The following is a 19,817-nucleotide window of genomic DNA, read 5'->3' as shown; positions in this document are numbered from 1 at the left end:
TATTTAAAGGCACAATGTGCATTACAATTAAAAAGATGGCTTTGGTCAATAATTGCTTTGACAACTTGATATCCTTTGACTGCAAGAATAGATAAATATTAAATAATAGTTATCTTTACAATCGAACAAAGTGTTCAGATTTAATTTCCTAAAATAAGATTAACATTTAGGAAGCAGTCTCTCACCTTCAGGTATTATCACACGCTAATACTGAGTGACAGGCGGATGGATCGACAACACGACGGGACGAGTGGACGACAGATCTGTCCCTCACAACCATCAGGTGGAACTATTGGCCTCAGGGTTTGGTGAAAACCAGCAGCGCCATGAAGAAGCTCGTAGCCACAGCACATATAGAAACATGGGAAGTGGAAGCTCAGCTGCAAACAGGTAAGAGAATTGTTACGTTTCTAGTTCCATACAAACTAATCCAGAGAATCATCAGACAAACATTCCCGTTTTCTACACCAGAGCTTTTTTAATCTATCTCGACTGGAGTTTCACAGCCTATGTAAACACACACTATTGCTGAGAGAAAGAAACTTGAGCAATGCTCTCTTTCTAAATGTAAAACCAAACACATATTTTACAATATATGGCACGGTTCCAGATCATGGCTGTCATTTAATTAAATTATACACACCCATGTTGTGTATCACTCAAAGATTGACTGGATTTACTGCAAGAATTAATATATATTGTACTTGATTAACAGTGACATCAATACACTATACTAAATTGACAATTATTTCATTTTCTACAGTAAAAATACACGACATTTTGTTTATTAACACTTCAAAACTAGCTGAACATGAAAATAAAGCTTTTTGTCAACTATTAAGTTTGTTTTACTATTTGTTATGTGGTAAAAACATGGGAAATTATATTCTTGTAAGCTCTTTATAAATGTTTGGAACATAAATCCCAAATAATTATAAATAATCGAACAGTTTAGTTACATGGAATTTTTCTCATGTGAACTTTGAGAAAAGGAATTTTGTTTAGACTTGAAAACAGAATTGTGTTTATCATTTCCCAACACTAGATGGTAGCAGAAACTAAAAACCAAAACATTTAAGCGCCATGTTTTTTGTGGACGCTCTTAAAAATGATCATTTTTAAAGTATAACTAAAACTTTATTTAGTAGAAAAACCAAGAACAAACTCGTGCTAAAAAATAATTTTGTAAAGTAGCCACTTACTAAAAACACGTATTTCTCATCTTAAATGGTAACTAGAAAAAAGCTTCATGACCTTGAGGTGACTTTACTCAGGAAAGTATTTTGATAAAAAAGAACATTTTATCTTTCGTACCAAAGGAAACTTGCTTCACGGTCACATGTCGAGCTCTCTCTCTTTTGATGCATTATCGCTCTCTGATTGGCTGGCGAACTTTGCGCAGCACCGCCAACGCTTCCTCCGTTCGAGTATCCATCCGCGTTTGCCCCTTAGTTTACCCCTTCTTTTCTCAACGAAACAACGACAAAAAAACTCCTACAAACTCACCAGTTGCGATATTGATCGTATAGTCGTGACATCGAATCGATTCGTGGTTGAATTTTGACAGACATCCGGATAACGTGCTCGGATGGATACATCTCAGCATCCTCACAAAGTAGTTCCGCGGAGGCTATAGGGATCACCTTGAGCTGCTCTCGGTGTTGTAGCGTCAGTGACATCAGTCTCAACATCCCGTCGATTCAAGGTAAGCTCCAGAGAAACGTTAACTTTTATTTAAAGATCTTTGAACACGTTTTATTTATCCGGTTCCACCTTCTTCATCTGACTCGATCCGTGGGAAACATCTCCAGAGCTGACGCTGGCTTCGGAATAACTCGTGTTTTGACGTCATCGCTCGATTAAAACCCGAACAAAAATACTTATAAACTTGTATTTTTATCACCAGTTACACGTAAATATGATAAAAACATCAGATCAGATGTGAGACAAGCGGGTTTTTAAAAAAAAAAGACGCAGGCGTGTTTGGGCCTTTAAAAAAAACAAAAAAATAAAAAGTCGTCGTCAAAAGTGTATCTTCGCACCGTGACGCGATTAAACGCAAAAAATATATAAACATTTAAAATTAAAAGATGTGCTTTAAAAATTAGTGAGTGTGGAAGATTCACTTCCGGGTGCGGCATGAGGTGGGTGTGGCTCCTGCGGATTCTCGGCCTCTGATTGGCGCGTTCGCACGTCATGTCAAGAGCCCAGTAAAATGTGACGCAGTGATGAGACGTGATCGCCTGCGCGTCTCCTGCAGCGACAGATGATAGAACTTTAAAATAAAACTACATGTTCTTTTTAATCCTGTCAGTGGATCAAACCTTCGCCCTTTTTTTCTCCGTAGAATTCCTGACGTTTGTCAGTCCATTCAGGCACATTTGTCGCTGTTGTTAAAACGTTATTCGTCGTTTTAATTCAACAAATGTGTTTTATTCATGCGTGTGTGGCTTTGCTGCAGTGTTGCTGCAGTGGTGTCACAGTGAAAGTCAAACCACTGTTGACACCAAATACACTGAGAAGTAGGTGTGTCTAGTAGTTATAGACACCAGAGCACGTGCACCTATATTTAAGTCATCATCTGGCTCGTATTTCAATGATTTAAAATGGATATATATCAAATTACTGTCGTATTTCAAAAGGGGTTGAATGTATCTAAATCCCTCTAGTAATTGTTTTACCAATACTTAAATTGGGCTGCAAAAATGAAGAAAAAGATGTCTTTTTAGTCTTTTTCCACAGCAAATAGGATTGCAAATTTGTCAGTGGAATGGATTGTGTAAAAGAAATCAAAATAAAATTGCTTCTTGTTCTCTCATTCCTATTGACATAAATGAGTACTTTTATATGGGTCTAACAATTATTAAATTGATAGAATGTGTGTTTATTAATGAAAAGTAGTTGTTGTGGTATTATCAAGTTCACTAGGGGACAAAAAAAGAAGCTTATTACTGAATAAAAGGATTTGGGTTTGACAAGAATGTCTGTTTGTCTGTCTAAATGGTTAATGAGACTAAATTCAATTAAGCACTTTGAGACGGACCAGTCACTGCAATGTTTTGTAAACGCAACCGCCGAATATTTTCAGACTGAAATAGTCGCAACCTCTGACCTGCTGACCTTAAGTCCTTCGGTTGTAGTTCTGGGGGAATGTCCGAGACCATTCCTGGCTCGAAGAGACTCAGTGAGGAATTCTGTTAAAAAAGGAAAACTGGCATTTATTCAACTTGGTTTTAGGTGAATTAGAAATGGGAATCAAGAAAAAGAAGATTGAATGAACAGTATAAGGCAAATCGAACGAAAAATGTTTACCAGTAATGATACTGATGCCTTCACTTCGACAACGGTAAGAAAACGTGTTTTCGATATTTATTTATATATATATATATATATATATTTTGATTTGTTTTTTTAATGAAAAATTTCTGTATTTGCTGTGGCTATTGGGAAAAAAACAATTTCCCGAAGACGACCTCCTGAGGGATCAATAAAGTTCTACCTTACCTTATTATAAGATATTCTAACAGAATTTCCAACAGAAAGAAAATAATATTTCATACAGTGTGAACCTTAGCTTCGTTTTAAATTCCACACCTTTTTTTTGGCAGAAAAAACTATTCATGTAAAGTGACGGATTAAGTGTGTTTACTGTTTTTTTAAGTCATTTTTGTTTTGATAAAATCCACATGTTATCAAGATTCAATCACATGATGGAACTGAAACTTGGCACCAAAAGAAGAAGCGTGTTTCGATACTACCATGTTCTACCAAGGAATTTCGGTCGGTGCCACAAAAACGAACCGAAGTTCGATACCCAGCCCTGAAGGCAAAACAAGGATGTCATAAAACTGTTAAAATAAATAGTTCTACCGTGAACAATGAGATTCTTGAACAACCTAATTTTAAGGTACTCTATTTTCATCACCTATGTACTATTTGCGACCCATGTTATGAACCTGGACGTGTGAACCGCTCCGTGACGACTCGGTTTCTATCCTACAAACGGTCTTGAGTTATTAATAGCCCCTCGTGCCGTTAGACCTGCGGTGTAGCATGACCAGAGATGGCATCGACCATTCGTGTGTCGAGCCCATGTCGAGTCGGTGCTGCATCACCGTGGAGCGGATTTACGCCAGGACTCTCGGAGGTCGTGCATGAGAATGCACACGCATGCGGTCGGTCACGCTTTCACGACCGTTATCAGCTGTTGCGGCGGAGACTGTAGCACGCTGAGGCTGCTCAGGAGGTCACTGACCTGTCTGTTCGTGCCAAAGAGGACCAGCAGGAATATTTTTTGGGGGTATGTGCGGTTTAAACGTTGCCTTTGAGCGAGTCTGAGCTTCAATCTAGGAGCAGTCTCGGTCACTATGATGATGATGATACTGTGTGTCATGTCACCTTGACAGCAGCTCCAGCACACGCAGTGTTTACCCGATCACGGTGTTGACCCGATAAGAGGGGAAAAGGTCGGTCTCTAGTGCCGACAGGAAGTGTCGGCGAGTGGAGAGTGTGTTCGGTGAGGATCGGTAGGGATTATTAGCTCTAAAGTTAGCTCTGCATGTGTGTCACGGTCACGGTGGCTTTTGCTAGCCACAGAGGTCGAGCTGTGAACGACACTGGTCTTAAGAGGGTGGAGAAGGAGTCACGGTGGCGAGCGGGAGTCAGGCAGACATCAAGCCCAAAAAACAGACTTTTACAGGTTTAAAACACACATTTGCCACCTGGTTTGCTTAACTTATGTTAAACGGTGATTTCACTTGCGGTGCACACTCTACTAAGAGAAAATGGTTTACTAACTTTTTTAATTTTGAATATATTTCACGTATATTATCGGTTTTCCTGACTTTGCAAAATAATGGAAGTTGTTGAATTGACTGACAAGTGGGCGAGTATTAGCTGCAGTAGCCTCGACTAAATTGGCTCAGTTTCACCACCCAGTGATAATAATAATAATTTAATAATAATTTAATAATTAATTAATTCAACACGCCCCAAAGATGTCCGTGACCGTGGATCAGCTTCAGGTATGTGGTTGAGTAAGAAACTTGAGACATCACAGATCTTCTTTCCATATTTTATAAAGTCTATGTTGCTGATCATTATTTGACCGGGAGGACAGTTATTTGAGCAACTTTCTGAATCATGACTTGTGATCAGCAGAAAATACTGTATTAATACTTGGCGGGCACGCTTGATTTATTTTTACCTTTTTAATTAACCCTGATTAAATAATGACTTATCTGGCGCATATCAAGTTATTAACTAGAACATGACGTTTAATTATGAAGTTATTAACTGGAACATTAATTTTAATTATGAAGTTCAACAATTGACTGTATTTACTTCTAAGATCAGGACTAATGCCTTTTGAAAAGCACCTGCGATTCCTTGCTATTCTCCTGCAGACGCTGGCATCAGCTCAGCCCACTCACTCGCTGCATCTAGACTGGCTGAGGCGGGATGTGACCGAGCTCACGTACAGACTCTGATCCACTGACCGAGCTGTTACATCATCAGTCCGCAGCCTCGATGCCGGCGGTGGATTGGTGTGTTGGTAGTGCGAGGGATTCCCACCAGGTTGATACATATGCCACATATTTTCCAGAGAAAAAGTGAGGCTGACGCACCACAACTGCTGGATCACAGTGTGTACTGACATGAGATTGTATTGTCCCTACATGGAGAAAAAAAAACACATTTTCATGCTTTTTTGTGATATCATCATGTAAAATGTTGATGTTTTTATGGGAGGGAGGTTAATCACCTGATGTTTGTTAATAAATATAAGTGCTGATACAGCCCTATTGGACAACGTTACATTATTTTTTATTTTTACATTTTTCTGACATTTTTCATCAAGATAAAAAGCAATTTCTCAAACGAGAAATTCAATTCAAAGCGTTCATTGTCATAGGTACCATGAAATTCTTCTTTTGTACCCCTAACAAAAGTGCACTGTGTGTGTGTATATGTGTGTGTATATATATATATATATATATTATATATTTGAAAGAATACAATCCAAAAACAGGGCAACAAAATTACAACTGATTCAAATAAAGATGTGTATTATGTATCACACATAGACGCAACAATATGTTATATTGTGATACTGTAGTAACGCGTATATATTTGTAGTATTGTCGAGTACTTGACTCTGGTGTTGCAGAATTTACAGACCACATGACTCTTGACGAAGTCGTAACTGTTTTCATTTGTATGAAACCAAAATATTTCAGCTTTAAGATATGCAAGTGTCCACTGTATCCTCTCATCCTCAGTCATTGCTGGGATCTTGCAAGATTGAGTTGTTCCTGTAGCTGCGGAAGACGTAATGACGACTGCTGCCATCTAGCGACCAGAAGTGTTATTGCAAAACAAAAAGGAACACCAAATATGATTTGAACGCCTCAAATAAAAATAAATTATACAATCCTGTTAAGCATTGATACTGTATCGTAGGAAAAGTAGCCCAGCAGTCATTCAAGACATTTTTATTTGTGCAGGCTTTTCCTTGATATTCTGAGACTCCTGTGGTTGTCTGCGTGTTATCTTGACCTTTTTAAGTATTTATTTTATGAAGTATTGTTTTGATTGTTTAAGCACTTTGCGACCCTGGTCTGGCAAAGCGCTCTATAAATTTAAATTACTTTAATACTAACTCTGAGTGTCTTTCCCGAACCTTCATCATTTTAATTCTACCGCCCCGACAAAAACAGTTTGGATGTGTGTTTGAACTGGTTTGATTTAATGGTTGTCGGTGAAGAGCTGAGTCATTTCCTCCAGGGACCGGCATCCTGTTGCTGTTTGAGTCTATAGGCATGGCACTTTTTTATTTTACTACGAGTCAGTCCAGCATAAACCTCACTGAAGGAAAGTTAATTATTTCTACTTTAAGTCATGAGTGGTGCAGATTCCTCAGATGTTGCAAATTAAAAAGAAAACCCATTTAATGACAACGTTTGGCTCCTCACTACTGGTGTTAACTAAAGGCACGAAACGTGATAAGACGTTTGCAATATCAAGGTTTACTGCGACACCAGTTGCACAACAAGAACGTTCTTTCACAAAGGGGGGAAAAAACAAAGTGTGTCCTGGTGCTGAAACCGAAGGAAGGTTCCCCCTTTTCTCATGTGACAAAAGAGTGTGTTTGGTTAGTGTGTTGCAATGTGATAATGCAAGTCACCGCATAGTCGGTATTAACAAGCGTTTGGTTCTTTTAAAACTACCGTTGTCGGGACACGTCTGGACCGGAGCCTCTAAATCCATGCAGCGATGCACGACGTGGATTCTCTGGATCGTGATGGGAATCCTGAGCTGGTGTCGTGACTGCAACACTGTGCTGGGGATGACTCAGCCAAACGTGCCAGAACACGCTGTACAGAATACTGTCCACATGGCCAACGTTTACAGCTCTGTTGCTACATCTTATAGCCAAGTGATGATCTCTTCTTTATTTAATGATATTAAAGATTCATAATAGCATAAAAAATGTTTTTGTTTGAATAATGTATGGCTCTTATAGTTGTTTTTAATCCTACTAAATTGCCCTATTAAGCAACTGTTCATGTCCTTTTTTTTCCTCCCCAGAACTTCTCCACATTCTCCAGTGATCACCATGCCTCAGAAAAACATCGACATGGGCTCCGCCTTCATCCAGACGCAGCAGCTCAACGCCGCCATGGCCGACACCTTCCTGGAGCACCTGTGCCTGCTGGACATCGACTCCGAGCCCACCACCGCCCGCAACACTGGAATCATCTGCACCATCGGTAGACTTTAGCGTTCCTAAACTCTTTATATTCATTTATTTGACTCTAGAAAAGCCTGCCAAGAGCCATTTCGTTGACTCACTTTTTTGATTTGGAATTGGAAAAGAATCCGAAACTGTGTTTGTTTTGCCTGTGACTATGTTAAATATTAATGCAGGGTTAAGCGTAACACATTTAACTACTTATTAGGGTTTGTATTGGCAAGAATCTGGCGATTCAAAACAGGGACAGCAGTGCATCCAGATTACTTGACTCTGGTGATGCGGAATTTGTTTTGAAACCAAAATATCCAGCTTTAAAAGCTGCTGGAGTCGACTGTATCCTCTCGTCCTGAGTCATCGCAAAGATCTCGCAGAATTGTATTGTTCCTATAGCTGCGGAGGACGTCATGACTGCTGCCATTTAGTGGCTGGAAGTTTAATTAACACAAAAATGAACAAATGCTCTTAATATTTGAATGCTCATTTTAAATAAAGAAAATGGAAATCATTTACTTTAAATACTTTATTGAACCGTTAACCATTTAAGAGCTTAATTTAAAAAAAAAAAAGTGTATCCCCATATTGATATTTTCTAAAAACCCTACTAGTTATTGTATTAATTTTAATGAAGGGATATTTTTCTTTCTTCTATTCAGGGTTCTTGCTGCAAATATGTTGAATTGGATCCATGAATGAGCAGGAAAAAAAAAAAAATTGTAAAAGTTTTGTTCTGGTCAAAAAGCAACATTATTTTGCTCTAACATTCTCGAAAAGCCCAACTGTAAACCAGGAATGTTTTTCACTTCATCAAGGTTTGAAATCATTTTAAAATTCTTTATATTTTATTTTAGGTCCGGCCTCTCGCTCTGTGGAAACTCTGCAGGAGATGATCAAGTCTGGAATGAACATCGCTCGCCTCAACTTCTCTCACGGAACACACGAGGTGAGACTTCCACACAATAGAAGCATCGAGTCACGTTCGACTGATTAAATGTGACTTATCTGTGAAACGCCTGAGAAGCCTGTTGACTTTGTCGGCAATATTTGTTCTGCCTGGATTCAACAGTGAGAACAATTGTGCTGCAAGATTGACAGACTGTGCAATGTCAGGTTTGAGAGTTCACAGACGCTAAGATAAAGTCTAGTAAGAATTTATGAATTGACTTTTGGTCAATACAGAAAAAAGACATCATCTCAAGACTCATAACCTTTTAACTCTAATAGAAAAAAAAACTTAATTTCTGATTTTAATTAAACCACAAAAACCTTTTCTTTTTTTTCCCAATCGCCACCAAAAAATGAAGGATTCTTACTGGTTCCTCAAACATTAAACATGTCTCTGTCTGCTGTGATTTGAGGCTTTGTTCAGGACAGTGTAGTCAATTTACTGTAAATGCCATTTCTGTGTCACAGTTCAACTCAGTTTGCTCTTGACTCATCCACATCAGCAGCAGTTGTAAAAGATAAGAACCAAATTAGACTCATCGGGTCATTAAACCGGCTCGTATTGTAGATGTCACCGTGATCTTCAGCACAAGTGCAGATTCCCGTTGCCATGAGAACAGATATACCTTTCAAATCATTTATAGAATTGATTTTATGAACTTGTAAAGCGGTATAACAGGTGAGCACTCATCAAACCAACCCTTAACAACTGTGTTTTGCTTCGCTACGATCAGGTCAGATGAGGTTTGGGTTCAAAGATAGGTCGACTATATAGACTTATGAGTTTTATTTTCACCGTCACCGTTTATGAGTGACATCAGGACGAGAGAACAACAAACTGCAAACAGGTTTTTCAAGCTTGTATAACTGCAGGTCTACTCCCGCACGCAGAATTATTTGGCCTCAAGCTTGCATCTGCTCCTTTGTGGCTTCAGTCATAAAAATAATCATTTAATTTCCCTGCAGAAGAAGGAATTAAAATACATTTATTTAAATGGAGAAGTGCTTGTAAACAGCCAGATTGAAGTTGACTCTGATGGATTAAATGTTACATTTCTTTATTGTTTAACGCAACAAGAGATGCTAAAGTATATTTAAAATATGTTTTAGAAGTCTCGATGTCGCTTTACTGCCTCTATAGGGATTAAGTGAGTAAATGTAATGATGTAAGAAAATATTGCTGATATATCGCGATATATCTTTTTCAAGGTTCTGTTTACATTTTCAACATCAATGTGTGTATGTTTGTTTTATTTACAAAAAAATGTACATCCTCCTGGAATACCCCGGGATTTCATTGTTCCTTCAGCTACGGTGACTGAGGACGAGAGGATACATTCGGTTCCAGCACCTTTTAAAGCTGATGTTTGTACATATATTGGTTTGAAAACAAATGAAATCAGTTACGACTTCGTAAAGAGTCATGTGGTCTGTAAATTCTGCAACACCAGAGTCAAGTACTCGACAATACTACACATAGATCCTTGTTACTACAGTATCACTATTGCCTCTCTAGCGTGATGCGAATCGTATCACTAGGTTCAATCAGAAAAAAATTGTAAATATTTGGGACTGATATTAAAGGATAACAATGAAGAAAGTATCCGATATTTGGACGTATCACACAGTACGCAGTGCAGTTACCTTTGCTCAGTCTTTAGAAGGTTTTTCATCTCAGTTTAACTATTTGAATGAGGTCTTAGGACATTCTCTTCTTGAACTATGAATGTCTGAAGCAGACTAAAGCGGCTTGCTGGCTCCCTGGTGTCTCTCATTCAGCTCTTTGCCAAAATGAATTGTCCTTGAATTGTTTTAGTACAAACTTTTTTGGGAAGAGCTTTCACTAAGAAGTTAAGTGAAGCTAATGACTTTAGCCCTGTCTGACCAACATGCTGAGCGACCAGAGGCTACTTCTGTCTGCACGCTTATCATGGCTGCTGTTTTTAAAATGTTTATAGTTGGTGGAAATAATTTGCATCAATTTCTGTCTTGACTGAAATCAGTCAAAAAAATATTGATCTTGATCTTCAAATATTGTTACTTGGAAATATGACAATGGGAAAAATCAAGCTATACCTGACAAGCAAGTTTTTAATTCCGATTCTAAAACCTGACCTACTTCTTCCCTTCACAACAGTACCATGAAGCCACCATCAAGAACGTGCGCGAGGCCTGCGAGAGCTTCGAGCCCGGCAGCATCCAGTACCGACCCATTGGAGTTGCACTGGACACCAAGGGCCCAGAGATCCGAACCGGACTCATCGCGGGAGTAAGTTGTGATTGTGAAATGTCTGACTATCAAGCAGTTATTTATTCATGTTAATACATTTAAAGAGGCATGTCTAGAAATTGAGCCACAAATAAAATATTATTTTAGTATTTATGTTAAATATGTTACTTTCTAATGTTTGATGTTGCACACTATATCAAAATAACTTCCAAATGAGTGCACTTCCTCCACTAATAATGGGATTATAAAGAATTCTGATTATTATGCACTAACTAACCTAGAAAAAGGTTTTTATCGCAATGGAATTCTCTAGAAGGCAGAGTCTCTATTCTAGTGGGTCTGTGGGAAAACACCTAACAATCTCTGTCTGGTACAGTCAATGGAAAGGGTGTTTACTAAAGGGATTTGGAATAACTTCTAACACTTCTATAACTTCTATAACTTAAACTTTTGTTTTAATTAATTTGGTCAACATGTATCAAATAGATAAGATAGATAAAAATTGTATTCTACATGTGTATTCGAGGCTACCAAGAGAGTTCTACTTGCATTCAAATAATTCCCATTACAGCAAATCTCTTCCAGTTGTTATCCGAAGAAAATAATTATTATTGAAGGTTATTTACCGGTTATGTTTGTTTATGATTTAGTCCTATAGTTTAGATAGATAGTTCTATACATCTATCTATCTAAACTATGGGACTAAATCATAAACAAATATAACAGGTAAATTACAGAACTTAATTACACACATTTAAAGTCCATATAAATATTCTCCAAAAAACGACAATCCGCCTTCTTAGCTTTATGTTGCTTTACTTTCCGATCTTGTAATTATTTTAATGTGGATCACAGAGCTCAAATATCTGACAAAATGTTGAAGCTACGAAGCCGCACCGCCAAAGTATTAGTCCGCCAAGCTCAATAGTAATAGCTCGCAGGGTTAATGCTACAACACCGCACTATAAATATATTTTATAGTACGGTATTATATTTTATAACTATGAACATTTTAAGTCCTGTATAAGTTTATGAATGAATAAAATTGTTGTACTTATAAGTCATTCATCACCAGTCTTTGATCCTCGTCTTGATTTTTTTCTTTTTAGACGTTGACTCTTATTGATTGACATGTTTGTCAGATGTTGATCTGTTGTTTCCCCCTGACAGAGCGGCACGGCCGAGGTGGAGCTGAAGAAAGGCAACATGATCAAGATCACTTTAGATGATTCCTACCAGGACAACTGCAGCGAAGACACCCTCTGGCTGGACTACAAGAACATCACCAAGGTGGTGGAAATCGGCAGCAAGATCTACATCGACGACGGCCTCATCTCCCTGCAGGTCAAAGAAATCGGTGAGTCAAAGTCAAACGCCGGAAACACTTCCATCATTTACCTTCTGGCGCGTCACCTGCAGGCTCTGACTACCTCACCTGTGAGATCGAGAACGGTGGAACACTGGGCAGCAAGAAGGGCGTGAACCTCCCCGGCGCCGCCGTCGACCTGCCGGCCGTCTCGGAGAAGGACATCCAGGACTTGACGTTCGGCGTGGAGCAAGGAGTGGACATGGTCTTCGCCTCCTTCATCCGTAAGGCCGCGGACGTCCACGCCGTCAGAGCGGTGCTGGGAGAGAAGGGCAAGAACATCAAGATCATCAGCAAGCTGGAGAACCACGAGGGAGTGCGCAGGTAAGGGTGGTCCTCCCTCACATCTGGAACCTTCTGCTGGTCGTGACGCTCCTGTGAGCAGGTTTGATGAGATCATGGAGGCCAGCGACGGCATCATGGTGGCCCGTGGTGACCTGGGTATCGAGATCCCCACTGAGAAGGTCTTCGTCGCCCAGAAGATGATGATCGGTCGCTGCAACAGAGCTGGCAAGCCCATCACGTGCGCCACTCAGGTCAGACATCCTTCTCTCTGCCACTGTTCGCCTCGTTTTGGCGTTTGAAAAACTGCATCTCAAATTAAATTCTCCCACTTTTATCACTTGTTTTGGTGATGCTCTTTTTCAGCTGTTTTTCTTTAAATAAATGTTAGTTGTTTTTTTTTTACTTTATTCATAATATTGGCCCCAGATCACAAGTCACTTTAAGCAATTAAAAAAACTGTCAGAAAAGTCACTTGGTACCACATAAAATCTGTACAAGGTCGTTAAGCACAACCTGAAATACAGTGGTCCCTCGTTTATTGTGGGGGTTTAGGTTCTGAAACCCTCTGCAAATCAGGTATTAAACGCAGATTTGGTTTATGGCACTCTTTATAAAACTTTCCCAAACTCATTAGTTCAGTTATTGACATTTTCCACTTAGTTTATACACTTTCAAAAACCTACACCATTTTGACAACATTCTAAATGGTAACTTATCCCATGAAATATATTTTGCAGCTCCTCTGATCACGCTGTGTCCCCACCCTCGTCTGTAAGGTTGTTTTCTTCAATTTTACAAAACAAACAATTTATTTTATTAATTAAGTAATTTTGAATTTATAGAGCACTTTTCTAGACCCGGGTCACAAAGCGCTTAAACAATCAAAACAATACTCAATAAAATAAATACTTTAAAGGTCAAGATAACACAGAGAGAAACACAGGAATCAAGGGAAAGCCTGCACAAATAAAAGTGTCTTAAGATGTTTCTTGAAGGAGTCAGTTGATCATCAAACACAGAGATGGTTCCAAAGCTTAGGAGCAACAGTCTGGAAGGATTTCTCTCCTCTGGTCCTGAACCGTGTGCGAGGAACCATCGGCAGATTTTGATCATGATACAGACTCTAGGTTATGTTTTCCCGGGGTGAAGGTTGCTGTTGTTGTTGAACAGCACAAGATGAGAAAAGCATGTCTGTGTTTAAGCGTTTGCTGTGGTGTTTGGACCACAGTCTACGATGGTTTAAAGACTACAGACTGTAACTTAACCTTTGTCAGTCAGACACGCTACTATATATATGGATATATGTATGTATATGTATATGTGTTATACTCTAAACAATCCTGTGCACTCTCGATGCTCAGATGCTGGAGAGCATGATCAAGAAGCCGCGACCCACCCGCGCCGAGGGCAGCGACGTGGCCAACGCTGTGCTGGACGGAGCTGACTGCATCATGCTGAGCGGGGAGACGGCAAAGGGAGACTACCCCCTGGAGGCCGTGCGCACACAGCACATGGTGAGTCGATTAAAATAGAAAATGTTTTAAAATGTGTGAAATAGAAAATTACAGAGCACGTGAAGGGACATGGAAGAAGAAAAAAAACAACTTGACGAGTTAAGAAATATCTCCAGGAGTTGAAGAAGATCTTGGCGAGTTGAAGAAGATCTTGGCGAGTTGAAGAAGATCTTGGCGAGTTTAAAAAGTTTAAAACGATCTGTACGAGTTTAGAAATATCTCGGAAGAGTTTAAAAAAAGAAAAGATCTCGGAAGAGATTTTACGAGTTTGAATGGAACTCGAGACCTTTTATTTATTTTTTTACTTTCTTCCATGTCCCTGTAGGCTGTGTATAAATGTCATTGTATCACTTAAAGTTTAAGTTTCTTGTGTCAAAGTGTTTTTCTTTGGCTGCTCTTACTTTACATTTCTTAGCAGATTTACTAACTAATCTTTCAAGTTTTGTTTGGCTGATACTCTCTTCTGTCTATTTATGAGGGGAGGGAGGATGAGTTAGGGAGAGGAAATAAGAAAAAAAAAATCTTTATGTAGCTGCTATTAACCTCAACCCTTCCTTTGAGGGGGAACTCTTGACGTAAACAGTTATTTTCACCGTCGTCACACTTCCATGCAGACGCTGGAGTGACTCAGCAGTTCTACAACACCTGCCTTCTCGCTTGTTCTCTGCATGTTTTGCTTCTTCTTTACAAATAACAGACTCACTGCTCAAAAGAACAAAACTAACAAGATACCTTTTCTCACGATCATGTCTGTAAACTAATGAAAATCCATTTAAATTAGATGGATGTCAAGTAGAGATTAATGTTAGCAAAGACCAGGCAATACAATGCGTATCACAATGTATTGTAATGTTGTAGGAACAAGGATATATGTGTAGTATTGTTGAGTTCTTGACTCTGGTGTTGCAGAATTTACAGACCACATGACTCTTGACAAAGTGGTAACTGCTTTCATTGGTTTTCAAACCAAAATATGTCCAAGAATAAGCTTTAAAAGATGCTGGAGTCGACTGTATCCTCTCGTCCTCAGTCAATGCTGAGATCCGGCGGGATTTCATTGTTCCTTTAAGCTGTAGAGACGTAATGAATGACTGCTTAATTGTAGTTTAATTGCAACACAAAAGTGAATTTTACAATCACTATGATAACTATGATAAAAAATAAAATTTGATTGGAAAGCAAAAAAGTTATTGATAAAGTGCTTTTAAATATCGTGTCAAAAAGAATATAAACATTTTTACCAATATTTTCTTACTAATGTCAATCATCCTTAAGTGTCTCATAATGATAATAATGATAGTGATAATAATAATGATGATATTGATAAGTGAAATTTGGATTAAAAAAAATCAATTTAGTCCAATATGATCATCCTGTGTTTCCTCAGTTTCTCAACATTTCTTGACTATCCAGCACATGCATCTTCTTTAACTGGTTCTACTCACCACTGTTGTCACTCTTCTCTCCGTGCACTGTGAGCTAATCCTTGTTGATTTGCAATGGTTGGTCTAAAGTCATAATAATTGGTGAATCCTGGTATATTTTGTCACTCATGATTTGTTTGTCTCCCCCACTCACTTTGTCTCACTTGAACTCAACTTCCTTCTTCTGTGGTTCTTTTTCGTTTGTGTCTAACAATCTTCCATCCTGTGTTTCTTGCCCTCTTTTCTCCTCCTTTCCTCCTCGTAACCTCCTTCCCTTTTGCTGGCGTGGTGTGGGAACCTCTTTTGCTTGACGCCTTCAATTGTGTCAGATCGCCCGCGAAGCCGAGGCGGCCATGTTCCACCGGCAGGTGTTCGAGGACCTGCGTCGCTCCACGCCGTACTGCAAAGACCCGGCCGAGGCCATTGCTATCGGTGCCGTCGAGGCCTCCTTTAAGAGCTTAGCGTCTGGAATTATTGTGATCACAGGCTCTGGCAGGTAGGCCTGGTCGATCGCAGCCCATCCTACACATGTGTTTGAGGGAGAGTAGGGAGAGGCAGGGCAGGTGACCGGGACGGACGGACGAGACCATCTCTGGTGCTTAAGATACTGACATGAAATATGTTGGGAAGTAAATCAGTTTTATCACGTTATTGAATGGTTGGATTTACAATTCAAACTTTTATTGGGATTTTAGACATTTTTTGTTGGAATATTAATTTGAAAATGTAATCATTTGTATATTGAAAGGTTGTTTTTTGTTTTTTGGAAAAAATTTATTTTCATTTTTTCAGAACAAAATGGTACATTCAAGTATAAAGTACAGATTGAAAAGAAATATGAAATGCAAACTAATAAAATAAAAAATAAATAAAATAAAAACACAGCCCAGGGAGCATACCCATCAAACTAGTTACTTTACAAAATGCATATATTTTTCAAGAGTTAGAGTATATTGAAAGTTTATTTATTTTTTATCATCTTTAGATAATTTAATGGAAAAATCAATTCTTCTTTTCTTGTAACCTTTCAAATTCAAAATTATCTGTCTGCACTTTTGTGCGAATGTTTATGTATTGAATTTAAAAGGAAATCATTTAAATTGAGAGTTTATTTTTCCCATCAAAATTAGCAAGATTTATAAAAACATTGATTTATTTAAATTATATTATTGTAAAAGAAAACAAATTCAACCTTTTAATTTACAATTATTGAATTAAATTATACATTAATAATAACAGATCTTATTTTTATTGCACTTTACATTTGGGCAACAAATCTTAAAGGTCTACAGTTTTAAAACAGGATATGGAAATTAAAACAAGATAGTTATTAAAAACAAGACACAAAAAAATGTTAAAGTAACTGTATTAAACAACAAATGTAACCATTCCATGTATAAATTGTTGAATTAATTTAAAAGGTATTACATTTAAATAAGTGGTTCAAATTTAAAATGTTAAATTCAACTATTCAATATTCTCAAACTAAACTAAGTGCAGTTCCATAAATTTGTCATTCACATCGTGGCCGCGCGATGGCGCCAAAGTGCAGAGGAGAGAATAGAAAATGACATTAAGTTCAAGCGACATTAATGTTCATTATCTTGAGGCTCATTTTTACGTTGTCGCCCGTTCGTCCCGGTGGGGTCTGAAAGCTGCTGCTTCTGCAGAGTGTGTTTGAGCGCATGACTGAGTTTAACCCCCGACGTCCTTCCCAATCGTTCCCGGGGGTCAGATAGCCCGCGAGGCCGAGGCCGCCACCTTCCACAGGCAGCTGTTCGAGGAGCTGCGCCGCAGCACCCAGCTGACCCGGGACCCCTCCGAGGCCGTGGCCGTGGGCGCCGTGGAGTCTTCCTTCAAATGCTGCGCTAGTGCCATCATTGTTCTCACCAAGACTGGGAGGTAAGAAGTGACACGATGCTGGCTCTGCAGGTAAGATGTTTCCACCAGAGACCCTCCTGTGTGTATGTGTATGTGTATGTGTGTGTGTGCGGGTGTGTGTTTGTGTGCGTTTGTGCTACACAGGGTGGGTGAAGTCAGTGGGTTGTATTAGAGGTTTGTCTCAAACTTGTGCACATGATTGATGAAACTGTTTTAAGCTTTTATTTTGTTAACGATACAAGTCTATTCACATGTTTAGAAAAATAAAAATGATACAATTAAACCTTTTTAACGAAATTTCCTTTAAAAAATCCCAGCAAGTTTGACTAAATTTACATTATTATTTTGGTATCATTAGTATTGTACGTTTGTTTCTGTCTCCCCCTACTGTTAGAGCCATGTAATTGCAAGGAAATATAAACGTTTTCCGTCACAATAATGAAACTTAAGTAATTGATCTAGTTTTAAAAGAACTCTCTAAAGCTCCCATTTGTCCTTGTGCAGGTCCGCCCACCTGCTCTCCAGGTACAGGCCCCGGGCTCCCATCCTGGCTGTGACCCGTAACGCCCAGACGGCCCGCCAGGCCCACCTGTACCGAGGAATCTTCCCGGTGCTCTACACTAAACCTGCTCACGACGTGTGGGCCGAGGACGTGGATATGCGAGTGAACTTTGCCATGGATATGGGTAAGTATTTCTCCCTCTGACCTTAACATGTGGAAGAATTGGCGGCAATGCTACGATGTACTGTAGTAACAAGTATATATGTGTAGTATTGTCAAGTACTTGACTCTGGTGTTGCAGAATTTACAGACCACATGACTCTTGATGAAGTCGTTATTGATTTCCTTTTTCAAACCAAAATATGTCCAAAAGCACCAGCTTTAAAAGGTGCTGGAGTCACTGTATCCTCTTGTCCTCAGTCATCGCCGAGATTTCATTGTTTGTTTTTTTTAAAAGCCATCTAGCAGACATTAATTGAATTGAATCACCAAACTAAACGAACAATGCTAAATATTTGCATAAAATATAAATCTAATATTTAATCATTTGTTTAATACACATTTTATTGATTTATAAACCCAAAAAATGGATATTTTATCGTAAGAAAAATAAAAAAATCATTGTTTTCTCACCCGTATACGGTCCGTCTGATGATTTGTAGATTAATGTTATTTTCGATCTATATATCGAAATTTATTATTTTATTGTTATTATCTATCTATATATGTTATTTTTGATCTATAACGATGGTTTAAGTGTTGATTTTAATTTGTTCTAAAACCAAAAAACAAAATCATCTTTAAAAATGCTGGAGTCGACTGTATCCTCTTGTCCTCAGTCATCGCTTGGATATTCCTTAATCTGCGGTGGACGTAATGCTGCCATCTAGTGGCCTTAACTTGAATTTCAAAAGTATTTTCATAGTCTATAAAGAAAAAAGAAATAACATTACTGAATATAATCCATTAAACAACTTTGATAAAAGTAAAATGATTGTAAATCTGAAAAATAAAATCAAAACAGTTTTGTGAAAAAGAAAATATCGATACACGTGTAGTAAAACTACTTCCATAGTTACCTGTGCAATAAATGACGGATCAATCTTGGCTCCTCAGGTAAGGTCCGAGGCTTCTTCAAGACCGGAGACGTGGTCATCGTCCTGACCGGCTGGCGTCCGGGCTCCGGCTACACCAACACCATGCGTGTGGTCCTGGTGGCCTAGAAGCTGCTGAGGGTCTTCCCCTCATAGTCGTCGTCGTCTGCGTCTCCCTTACATCCCATCTCTGACCTCTGACCTCACAGATTTAGCAGAAACTTAGTTCCACACTTTCTTAGTCCATTCCTCTCTTGAATCCAGTCACCGCTCGTTGCCGCGCTCACTCCGGACGGCGCCGGAAAACCCACCCGGGGTCACTCCTCCGCGGGCACTGAAACTAACCCACACTCCCTCGCCGAACTATCGAACAAAGTGACCATGAAGGGCTCGGACTCTCCGCCCCCCCGACCGCTGTGTGTGTCTCTGTGTGTGTGTGTGTGTGTGTGTGTGTCGGTGTCGCACTCCAAACCCTGTTACACTCGAGTATCTGTCGTGAGTTTCTCGTCCAAAACTGCTGCTATTTTGTCAGAGAATTGTCAGTTTTGGATGTTGCTGTATTTATGTCGTGAGGTGTTACACGCGCTGGCACTTATAATAAACTTAAGAGTTAAATTATATATAAATAAGCACCTTTTTAATGAGATGTTATTTACCGCCCCCCCCCTCTTCTCATGATGGATATTTAACCCCTTCACGCTTGTTCGTCTTCTGCGAGCGTCGCCGTCTTACATGCGAAAACACGGAGTGAGCTGTGAAAGACTGGATTTCAATCAATAAAAAAAAAACGCCTAAAACTAAGATTTGTCTCGTGTTTGGAATC

At 39.0% G+C, this 19,817-nt stretch overlaps 1 protein-coding gene across 2 annotated transcripts; it reads left to right on the top strand.

Moving 5' to 3' along the window:
- The first annotated feature begins 1,564 nt into the window (after positions 1 to 1,564).
- pkma (pyruvate kinase M1/2a) lies at positions 1,565 to 19,795 on the top strand. 2 transcript variants are annotated; one of them, XM_087793409.1, is made up of 11 exons: positions 1,565 to 1,705; positions 7,591 to 7,772; positions 8,605 to 8,696; positions 10,836 to 10,967; positions 12,099 to 12,285; positions 12,348 to 12,618; positions 12,680 to 12,830; positions 13,941 to 14,093; positions 17,253 to 17,419; positions 17,903 to 18,084; positions 19,017 to 19,795. In XM_087793409.1, exons 2-11 carry the CDS (start codon positions 7,619 to 7,621, stop codon positions 19,121 to 19,123), a joined length of 1,596 nt encoding a protein of 531 aa, XP_087649535.1. In that variant the 5' UTR covers positions 1,565 to 1,705; positions 7,591 to 7,618; the 3' UTR covers positions 19,124 to 19,795. The 2 variants fall into 2 exon arrangements, with proteins under 2 accessions (XP_087649535.1, XP_087649534.1); XM_087793408.1 differs by lacking the exon at positions 17,253 to 17,419 and adding an exon at positions 15,847 to 16,013.
- The last annotated feature ends 22 nt before the right edge of the window (positions 19,796 to 19,817 follow it).

The sequence above is a fragment of the Callionymus lyra genome, chromosome 6 (assembly GCF_982586985.1).
Source record: "Callionymus lyra chromosome 6, fCalLyr1.hap1.1, whole genome shotgun sequence".
Taxonomy (NCBI): Eukaryota; Metazoa; Chordata; class Actinopteri; order Syngnathiformes; family Callionymidae; genus Callionymus; species Callionymus lyra.
The sequence above is the reverse complement of the archived record's forward strand: the minus strand, read 5'-3'. Positions and strand labels throughout refer to the sequence as shown.

What these genes read in the sequence shown, in the direction of transcription:
- pkma (XM_087793409.1), top strand. Translation starts at nt 7,619, where the DNA reads ATGCCTCAGAAAAACATCGACATGGGCTCCGCCTTCATCCAGACGCAG. An exon ending in CCTGCAGGTCAAAGAAATCG is followed by an intron (nt 12,286 to 12,347) that starts GTGAGTCAAAGT and finishes CGTCACCTGCAG; the next exon opens with GCTCTGACTACCTCACCTGT. An exon ending in GAACTTTGCCATGGATATGG is followed by an intron (nt 18,085 to 19,016) that starts GTAAGTATTTCT and finishes TTGGCTCCTCAG; the next exon opens with GTAAGGTCCGAGGCTTCTTC.